General features: G+C 39.5%; 1 protein-coding gene across 1 annotated transcript in view; it reads left to right on the top strand.

Annotated features, from left to right (window-relative positions):
* The first annotated feature begins 255 nt into the window (after positions 1–255).
* Positions 256–10,880, top strand: part of LOC128750208 (ras-related protein Rab-26) — a 51,149-nt gene continuing 40,524 nt past the window's right edge. Inside the window, exons 1-2 of the mRNA XM_053850587.1 lie at positions 256–708; positions 3,129–3,239. Coding sequence (XP_053706562.1) covers positions 541–708; positions 3,129–3,239 — 279 coding nt within the window. The 5' untranslated portion in view covers positions 256–540. The remainder of the gene's footprint in view (positions 709–3,128; positions 3,240–10,880) is intronic.

The raw sequence follows: 10,880 nt of genomic DNA, 5'->3' as shown, positions 1-10,880 counted from the left end.
AGGTTGCATGAAGTGTAAATAATGATTTCTTTCTTTTCAACTGAAGTTTTTATTTATTTATTTATTGTCATTAGCTTTATTTTAGGTTTTAGAAGTCACCATTAAAAGCTGATGTCATATATAATGATACGAAATGCCTGAAAATGTGTAGATGCAAAGACAAGGCTGTGAGTTAAGGTCAGTGAAACGCACAATTTACAAGTATTTTTGATTCAATGGCTCAAGATTTCGCCCCCCAGAAAGGGTGCACTGCCACTTTAAACGCACCGACCATGCTTTGCTGCTCACTCCAACATCAACAGCAGCTCAGAGAGAAGAGAGAGCTGTTTACATTCACAACCATTTGACTCCTTGCTACCAACAGCTCTGTCAGTAAAACAAAAGTTCACTTTTTATCAACGACGGCCATGTTTCTGTCTCACAGGTGAACGTCATACGCCTGAACTCACCGGCGGAGTGACTCGAGCTGAAAAAGACACCGTTTAAGTCCGCATTTATTTCTTTTTCTCCTCGCACGGAGCCCGAATAGTTTGCGGAGTAATGTCCAGGAAGAAGGCAGTCAAAGGGAAAACTGGCACCAAGAGCCCCAAGTCGTCTCCGAGGACGAGCAGAGGTTTGGCCGCCGCTGCTGCGCCTTCCTCCGGGCTGGTGTATCCCAGCAGACCGTCCATCAGCAACAGCGGCGAGTTCTACGACATCGCCTTTAAGGTGAGTTGTTTTTTTTTTTGTCACTCTGGAAATACGGAAATGATCTCATTATCAACTTGGCGAACAATCATTATTTGTAGGTTCTTGTTCTTCACGATGTGCGCATTGGATGCAAATTGGGTGCAAATTGGAGAAAGTTGAGGACGTCACTAAATTTAAAGTAAAGTATTATGCCTGTCTATCTATTTTCTTTCACTGTGTAAATCTATTTCGTTGGTAAACTGGATTTATTTTTATGAAAAAAGGAACATTGGTGCCTTATAGAGGTGTGCACTGAAGGATATTATTAATTTAATCATTCATCCAATCCAAAACAAACAAAATATAAACAGTAATAAAAGAAATAATCGACCTGGATTGTGTGAGGTTGTTGTGGACCGCTGCTCTCTGTGGGTGGTCTGCACCTTCTCAGTACCTTTCCAAAAGCTGATCACTTGACTCAACATGATCATGTTTTCTTCCTACTTCAGTGGCACATGGTTTTGCACATATCGTCCATAACAAGTTGCATGTGTGACGTGTTATGTTCATGCTCACTCCTTGGTACCTCTGGCGTGAGTGAGATTGCATCAAACAGGTGGAAAGTTGAATTCAACCTCATGTCACTGTGATGACCAACTGCTTAAAATGCATTGAGAAAGATTGTATTTCCCAACCATTCCTCATGTTTCCACTGTGTTAATATGCGCTCCCTCTGTCCCCTGTCAGTAAGCATGAGTGTGTAATTCGGCATTGAGCAGTGAATATGAATCTCTGGGTGGAGGGATTATTGTGAACTTCCCAGTCCAGTGTGAAACAAGGACAATATGTTTAGCAGAGGCTGGCAGAGCAAACCATTAGTAGTATTCAAAACCAAATGAAAACAAGCGGATTGAAAGAAATACCTTTCAGGTAAAGAGTGTTGGCACAAAGAAATATTCAGATGTGGTGATGATCAGCAGCGAGCATATGCAAATCTAAATTCTCATGTGTGGCAGTCGGTTTTAATTTCACACTCAGATTAGCAGCTGCGCGATTCACACTGATGCCAAAGTCTCCTCTGTTCATTCCCGCTTACACATTTTTTTCAGGTAAATGAGACAATCTTTCCCCCTCAAATGAAGAAATGGAAATGAGACTCACGCAATGATAGTTTTTTGTCTTGTTTCCCTTTTAGTTGACTAGTCTTCACTTTCAAATTTTATTAAATACAAACGTCCAGTGGAAATATCACCTTTTTAGTTCACCTTCAGAGTCCCCCCAAAACCCTCATTTCTAAAATTTTATAAAAAATAAAATATAGAGGGCGTTCATTTGCTCTCTCTGAGGGAGAATGGATGAAGGTAGGGGAGTTATTTAACTCTCTCTCCCCATCAGTAGTTAAGGTGGCCATATATTTATTTAAGCTATTAAGGAAAGAGATCATTTTAAAGTTTTAATTTTAGGGTTATTTTGTATAGTGGACAGTTCGGTTGTGTTTTTGATTTGATCTACTTTGTTGGTCAATGCTTTTGAAAAATTGACAATTCTACTTTGTAAAAAAATAAAATAAAATAATAACAATAATAGTGGTTCCAGGACTGATCACAACTGCCCCTTCCTTTTTCAACAGACACCTGGTGAAAATGAATTTTGATTCATTTCTTGATTTGTGCTCTCCCTCATGGGCTGTGATAAACGATGACTAATTGCTGTTTAAAAATGCAAATATTTGCATATAAACATGGCATAATGAATTAATGTGTGACTTTGATGTATCCAGACCTCATTCTGCTATTGAACTTGTTCAGAAGTCTGAAATGTTTCTAAGATTTTCTTTCTTATCAGTTAATATCTTGTCAAGTTACTTTTCAAACAGACAGACAATTGCCGGTCGAGGACATAACCTCCTGCTAAATGTACAAATCTGACCTAAATAATTTTAACACTAAGTAATAAGATGTGGGTTTTTTTTGTTTTTTTGCTGTGTCATCCAGTAAAGATGATTGAATTAGTCATGTTTTAAACTTATACTTGTTTTCATTCACATGTAAAGAGATTAAATCTTTGTAATTTTCAGGAAAGGCGAAAATAAAATATCCATGTCATTGAACTTAATTTTGACACAAACAAATAGTACTACATGAGGTGGAAACAATCGATTGCTATAACAGATGTATTTCCCCACTGCCTTGTAATTGTAATATAAATGAATATACATCTATAGAGGGACTCTGAAAAATTGTCTAAGATTATGGATGGTATCCACTTACTTGTATGTATATGTCAGTAATATACATATGCATTTGCTCAATGGCCACTGGTCACTTGTAATGATGTTCTTAAATCTGCATTGGGCATCATGAGGGTAGAGTGGAGGGAAGCACATCTTTTCTCTGGGCTTTTTTTTCTGTGGTTCAGAGGAATTTAAACCTGCGTTGTGTTATTCTTTCATGTCTTAGGTGATGTTGGTGGGCGACTCTGGTGTGGGGAAGACTTGTCTGCTGGTTCGCTTCAAAGACGGAGCATTTCTCGCCGGCAGCTTTATCTCCACTGTGGGCATCGACTTCAGGGTGAGCTCACACAGTTTGATTCAGCGCAGCTCTGAGTTCATGATGCTGCTGCTTTGGCTGGTTTTCTGTGAGCTCATGGATAGCGCGGCTGAGCTATAACTCATAAGGAATGAAAACTGCATCAGCATAATTTCATGAGAATGTGGAAAAGAAGGAAAGCCAGAAACATGTCGAATGACCTCCCTACCTTTCCCAAAGCAATCTTTTCAGAGCTGCGTGTTTCAGCAGCCAGAGCTCTGTCTGACTCACATCACCATTATCCTTCCTTTTACTTGGTATTTTTCAGATCACCAACTCCAAAACAATGCTTAATCTACAGTATTTTACCATTGGAAATTCACATCACATTACATTAGTTGGGGGCTCATTGTGATATTACGTATTTCCATGATTTGGAACGTCTGTACAAACAAAGATAAACCATCTTTGAACAATCATCTTACAGTAAGCGATTCTGTTCTCACGCTAAACTGCTACATTACTACTCAATGATTGACCCATTCATCTTCAGTCCCCTGGTTGAGTTATTGCAATTGCTTTGACTTTATTTTCAATATAATTGCTATTTAAAAGTCAATAACTGGGAATATTGTGTGGAGCAAATCAGAAACAAACTATTGTTCCTCGGAAAAAAGCCTGACGACTTTCTGCTTTGTGCTATTTTTGCGAATTTCAAGCAGGAAGGTTACCAGAGGCTGCTGGTAGTTACTATTTTTGGTCTGTATCAGTGGATTAGCAGATAAAAAAAGGAATTTCTGCCGTTTTTCTAATGCACTTTGACATCATTGATAGGAATTATAGAAGGAATGAGGCTAAAATTGAGATGTGTGAAACCTTCATTTCCAAGTGCTCTTGTCAACCCGACTGCTGGAAATTACATGGGAAAAAAACATTGTGGAGGTTTCATAAAGATGTATGAAATTATTCTTTCCAATTGGCTCATATCCGTCTCTCTGGATCAGGGCTGTGAAACTGAATCCCAAAGGGGTTGTGTGGTTTTTGTTCTACCGTATTGGAGCCTGCAGCTCATTCATGTGTCTGAAGAAACGAATCAGTAGATTGTCTGGTGCTGATGTTTGGTTGGAACAAAAGCCTGCACCCACATGGCCCTTCTGGGATTTGGTTCGACTCTCGCTCTACAGGAGCTAGCCACCCACAGAGGTCCAATTGGACATAGTGGATGTGATACTCATCCTAATGACCGCCCACGGTGCTGATGTTTCCACTGGAGATGAAGCAGCAGTGGTTGTCAAACAAGAAATTGAACGTGTGCCTGGACTCATTCAGGCATAGTTGTTGACATACTATCGTCGTCTGTCAGCTTCACTTCACTTTTCTCCTCTTGGATTGTGTCCGCACTGTTTCAAGATTAATTAACTTTCCTATTTCCTGTACTCTGTCAAGTGTCCCTACTCATTGTGAATGAGAGTCACTGGAAGCACAGCAGTTCACTTAGGGACCCAGCAGCATATTAAAATCATTGACCTGTTTTAGTCTTTTACCCTCCTCTATCCCCAAGCGTCATGGCTGTAAAGGAAAAGGCTGACACAGCAGTTTAGAAAAACACACCCGGAGGAGACATTGTCCCCATGTCGAAAACAGTGTAGCACCTTATAGAAGTGCATTTAAGGTTATTAAAAGTGCAGGCGGATGGACAGTTGAATCTGTATTTGGAAGCGTGTCCCGATCTGTCTCAGCTGGGAAGTTAATGTTTAATGGTTCTCACGCTGTAGTGACTGAACAGAGTTGTTGTTCGTGTAGGATTACTATCCGCCGCACACCTGGATGAGAATCAAGTTACCATGTATGTACAGTACCTTAATTCTCTTTTTCGGCTGCAGGTGTGTTGCGTTGTTTCCACGTTAGCTGATCATTTTGATAATTGCCATAGTAAGAAATGTCAGCACTTTTTAGTGCAGCCCAAGTTTGCCACCCTCCCTCCTTTCTTTTTCTATTTATACTTCAGACTTAACCACCGTGAGGGAAAACTTCAAACTCTGTTTTGGTCTTGTCTTGTGCTTTGCCTTCTGGGTGGAATCTGTTAGAATTGCAAATGAGACTTTATTTTGCTTTTGAGGTGCTGGAATAGTGAGCGATATTGGTGCTACTCCTGCTTCCCCATGTGTTTTGTCCTTGGCAGCCAGCATTTTGGAAGCTCAGATGGTGATATTTAACATGTAGGAAGGAGAGAAAAAATGATTGAGTAAATGAAATTGTGTTATGTATGTGCAAGATATTTTTGTTAGATTCAATACATTATAGACATGTAGAAAATGGTCTATGGAGATAAAATATAGTTACAATAGTAATAATAGAACATTGGCTATTTATTTGTTAATTTATTTAAAGCCGGTTATTGCACAAAACTAGAGAGAGATTAGGGGTGTAAGAAAATATCCATATAATACTTGTGCAATATTGTGTTGATAGTTTTGATGAAATATCGCACTTACTAATATATTGTCTTGTACTGGACTGAGATCATTGCAATAAAGTTATTTTCATGGTCAAAATCTGATTTATTTTTCTCCTTTAAGCGATGTCGCTTCTTAACAAATTATTACAATACATGAGCTTACTAAACCTACGGTATCGTAATACATATCGCTAATAATGAAGAAATTACTTCTAAATTGAAAATTATATGTACATTTTAGTAAATTTAAAGTGTTCGTCAGACATCATAAACGTGAATCAGACAACCAGACTTCATCCATTGGAGGTGTCAAAGATGATCTCAAAGAGGTGCATTTTAGAGTAAAAGGCGCAACGTGACTTAAAAGCTGTACTTTTACAGTACACCATTTAGAAAATTAAAAGAGGAAAATACCATTAAGGGAAAAACACAGTGTTTTACGGTGGTGTATTTTTATCTCAGTAACTGTTATCTCATATCTAAAATAGCTTCTTCTTTCAACCCCTTTCTCCCATTAGGACTTAGATATGCATGTGCACACGTGGAACCCATCGCGTGTGCATCTGCATTTGTGCGTCCCATTTGTGACAAATGTGCCCGCTGTGACGCACGTGCAGCCCTCGCTGGACAGCAGTCATTAAGGGGAAGATGCTAATTAAGCTCCTTCTCTGGACCCTCAAAGTCCAGATGTTCCCCAAATTGATCCAAGTTTCCTGTCTGAAGACAGTAGACCGTGTCGGCGCCTTAATGATTTTACTCACAAAACCAGATCATTCGACTCGACTCTCTTCTTTGGGAGTCATTGTTGACCACCACGGTTGTCATAGCAACATTGTACAGGTCTGCATGGCAATTCTCTTCCAACAATGAGGAAGGGGTTGAAGGTAACAATGGACGCAAATGCTCTGCCAGATTAAGATAAAAGAAAACACTGGTAGACGTGGGAATGCGCTTGCGTTGTGCGTCAATGGTCATGTGTTTGTGGCTTCTTCAGTGCTTTAAATTGTTGAACTAGGATTTTGGTGCAGCACAAACCTCTCATTCAGGGTTTCTTTTTTCAATGCAGCATTTAATTTCTGTGTGGATATAAAAGTATTTTGGGGGCATAACCCTGGTGAGATATTTGGCCCTGGTGTTGACTTGCACTACTCTAGCAGAAAGCTATGTATTTGTTCCCGTGATTTAACACGCAGAACCATGTCCTTCTCGGGTTTGTGTTTGCGTCTAAAAGTCATCAACTTGTTGCTCATGACTCAGTAGCAACATGAAGTAGCCTTTTAGCCCGACGATGGGACGTTGACATTTTAAACCAGTTCGGCTGTGAACCCAATTCAAGACCACCCCTTACTTTATGGGATCTAAAACTCACAATACATCTCACTTTTTTTTCCTCACAACACAGCAGAGGTTGTTCACATAACTTAATCTGTTTCTATAGTAACACTGATTCACTTTGAGCTTCAAATTGCATTACATAAGAAAATAAAGTTGACATAATTCATTTTGCAAAACATGCTCATATTTTCCAGTCTGAACATCTGCTAGTCTCCTGAGTTTTGGCCACAGATTAACCAGATATGAGTGCACTATGATATGAATGAAAAAGCTGGAGAACAAACACAACTGGTTTATTCTAAATCAAAATTCACTCTCCCGTCATGCAGTGGCTCATGTATGTTTATCTAACCCAGCTGGGAGCAGCTCTGGCCTTTCACTGCACCCTCACTCACCTCTTCGGCCTGCAAAACATCCCCTGTATCTACTCGATGTGTTGCTACCACTGACCATCTGAGTGGTCAAGTGACCGCACTCATCTCCTCCTCCAAAGTCAGACCTGTTGTTCTCCTTGTTTCCACCTTTCGCCCCATTATGTCACATGATTCCTCTAGCGTTGATTGGGTTCCCGGGAGACAGTCGTTATGGCCGCACGGTAACCGTGACAACTGTGATGGATGTGCGCCTTGGCCAGATTTAACTCATTTGGCGGACAGATGGCTTTCTATCTTTTCCCAGTTCCAGGACAGAGGTCGTCAGCTGTCGAGGGGAAAATGGCTTGTTGCAGCGAAAACTACAATTTTTATCTAATGAATACTTGTGATTTTTTTTTTTTTTTTTTTTTTATGAGATTGTTTTCATTCAGGGCAGATTGCTGTTAGTCCGATATTTTACACAGTCGTCTTGAACATTTGCTTGGAAACTTGCCCCAGTGTCACCTTAAAAAACTTATATCCTCACTGCTTATTTGTGGGTTAATCTTGGATCTTGGATCTGACTTCGATGGCCTCCAATTATATTATCAATATAGCTATTTCCCGATCAAGTCTACACCCTGAATATGAAAGCAAGAAGCTGAAAATGAGCAAAAGTAAAAGCCTTTAGAGAGGCACCAAGTCCACTTTGTATTTATGTTTGTTCCCAACTTCTTCTTCTGCTTGTTCTTGGAAAATATATTAAAGTGTGCCTGTCAAAAAAAAAAATCTATCTATCTATCTATCTATCTATCTATCTATCTATCTATCTCTATATATCTATATATCTATAGATATATAGAGATAAATAGATAGATAGATAGATAGATAGATAGATAGATATGTGTGTATATATATATATATATATATATATATATATATATATATAGACATTCATTTACCGAAACAAAGTAAGCTGAATAGCCTCTCTTCCTTCCTTCTGAAAGCAAAATAGATATTCCTGTTTTCATGTCATAATCAATGATCATAAAATACGGGTTTTTAGATCAGTCTGGATTGGTTCATTTGTTGGGAAAGCAGACAAGTCAAAAATAACTGGGTAGATAGTTATTTTTGAGTAGTCTCAACAACAGATGTAGTAACATCTATACTGTGGGGCAGCATCACTAAAACTATGAAAGCAGTGGTGGTGGCAGGAGATTACCTCCTGTAAGACTGATCGTCGTAAGTTATTTGCATGGTGTTGGTCGAGACACATTGTAATCACATCACATTTTGTTTTTGTCTCAGAAAAATAAGCATCATATCTTGCTCTCTCTAACGTAATGAGGATGGTCATTAGAAATTAAACTGCTCATCTGTTTTATCAGCAAATGAGGCGTTTATGAAGGGAAGCAAACACTTCTTCCGGACACAGCTGGATGCGGACAAACTTTAATCTTTGAAAAGCTTCACTAAGCAGCTAATGTTTCTTCACATGAAAGGATGCTCTCAGGAGCATGTGCTGACCTGCTCACCTGCATGAGACTGCACATCCGTACAGCTGTCACCACAAAGTTGGCTGTCAAATCCATTGGAGAAAGAGTCTCTTCTGATGTTTTGGTTCATCACACCTAAACTCTGCATTCATTGTGGTGCAATTTCTCACTATAATGCCAGCCATAGTTCTTCGTCTTGGTGTCGATGATGCTTTTGGGGATAAGCGCTAAGAGTCATATCTAATGGCAGCCAGCTAAATTGGGCCATGAATAGAATATGGTTCTCCTGAGGTGTAGCCCATTGTGGACTATATTAATCATTGACATTAATCTCAAATGAGTCTGTTGCACATTTATGTAGCTCCTAGTTCGTATTTATATTCGGAGTATACTGCCATTGTATACTATCAATGTATATCTGTCATTTATTTATTTTTACTACAACGTTTGTATTTATTTATTTACACATTTATTTATACATTTAGCAGGTATTGTTACATTTATAAATTATGATTATAATTATGTCATTTATTGACTTACATGCCCATCTGTTCACAAAATGTCAGGCTTTCTTCCTTGCTCCTACAGAGTGTCTTGTCTGCGCGAGTTCCGGCTCGCTACAGCCATGTGTTGCCTTATGAAGCTCATCTGAAGTCATCCGTTAACTTGAGACACTAAAAATCGGGTGCTAAAAACATTTACAGCAGAGCTTGTGTAACTCTGTAATTTCATGATGGGGTGCGTCTGAAAGGGGTTTCTTTAAATATTCTTCGGTCGAAAGCTTGCCTCTATGCGGAGCCCTGGAAGTGACATGCATGCGTGTATTTTTTTGGATGTGACTTTTTTTTTTTTAATCCCCAGAAAATCTTTGGCAAAGCATTTTGTATACATCCACCTGTAACCGCTATGTCTTCTGTGGCTTCAAAACTGTTTGTCAACGTTGTCAATCACAGTCTGCAAGTCAGAATATAGAATAAGTCTCTGTACTTTAAGCATCTGATCAAGTGCCTTCTGCTCAAAAAAATACCATATATGGCTGAGCTACAGTATATAAACTCTCTGTGGGAGTCATACCTAAATGTAGGTATGACCATGGCGGTTTGTTCTCACGCAACTCACTGATTGTATATAGAGATTTATTCACAAAATCCGGTGATCACGAGATACAAATTATCTGAGATAAATGCCTCTATATACTGCTGATCACTCGCTCCCTTCAACAGTCATGTTGCAACAGTAGGGCTTGATAGAGAATGTGATCTCTGTTCCTGCCCCTTGCTGGTCACTACAGATACCAGCTCCTCTGATGCATCTGCTATTCCTTTGAATGCTGCCGACCACTGTCAATAGTGAAAAGTACTCTCTTGTAAGAGTCTGTCGACAATTGCACAGAGTGAGATGCTTTGTGAAATTCGGGACATATTCGGCCAAATAGTGGAAAAAAAGGCAACAGTCGGCTTCCGTGGTTAAGAGTCACTGAAGCCAAATAGTGGTGTGTGACGCGATCAAACGCCGTGCAGCGCAGTCTGAACGATATTTTTCGCTTTTTGAGAAATGAACTATGCGAGACCACTAATGAAATACTGGCAAACCACTCCACCATTTTCGAACCGCTGAGAAATATCTGGCAACACAATCCTCCACTTTCAGCAGTGATAGCGCAGACTTCCCGGTGCGATGCCCGAATGGCCGCTGACCAAACAGGAGTGGTTCAACACAAGCACAATGCTTTTGAATGAACAACCTGCCAATCACACTTTAAGACCCGGTTCCGACCGTCATCGATGAAAATTTTATTTCGGTGCAGGCCTACTGCAAATACAGAGAATTGTCAAAATAGACATTCTGTTTTCAGTCTGCTGCTGGTCATTTAGCCAAATGTTGATATTTGTGTATGAATGTTTAATGATGACTGCGTGACAGGAACCTCATGGATTCTATTTTGCTTTGCAATTGTCTCACTGTTGGCATTGTTTTATCAAAGCAGCAATTTCATGACCCTTGTTCGACCTGTGTGAGGAGTTATTCATACATTCTA

Source organism: Synchiropus splendidus, chromosome 1 (genome assembly GCF_027744825.2).
Source record: "Synchiropus splendidus isolate RoL2022-P1 chromosome 1, RoL_Sspl_1.0, whole genome shotgun sequence".
NCBI lineage: Eukaryota > Metazoa > Chordata > Actinopteri > Syngnathiformes > Callionymidae > Synchiropus > Synchiropus splendidus.
This window is presented reverse-complemented; position numbering and strand designations above follow the sequence as displayed.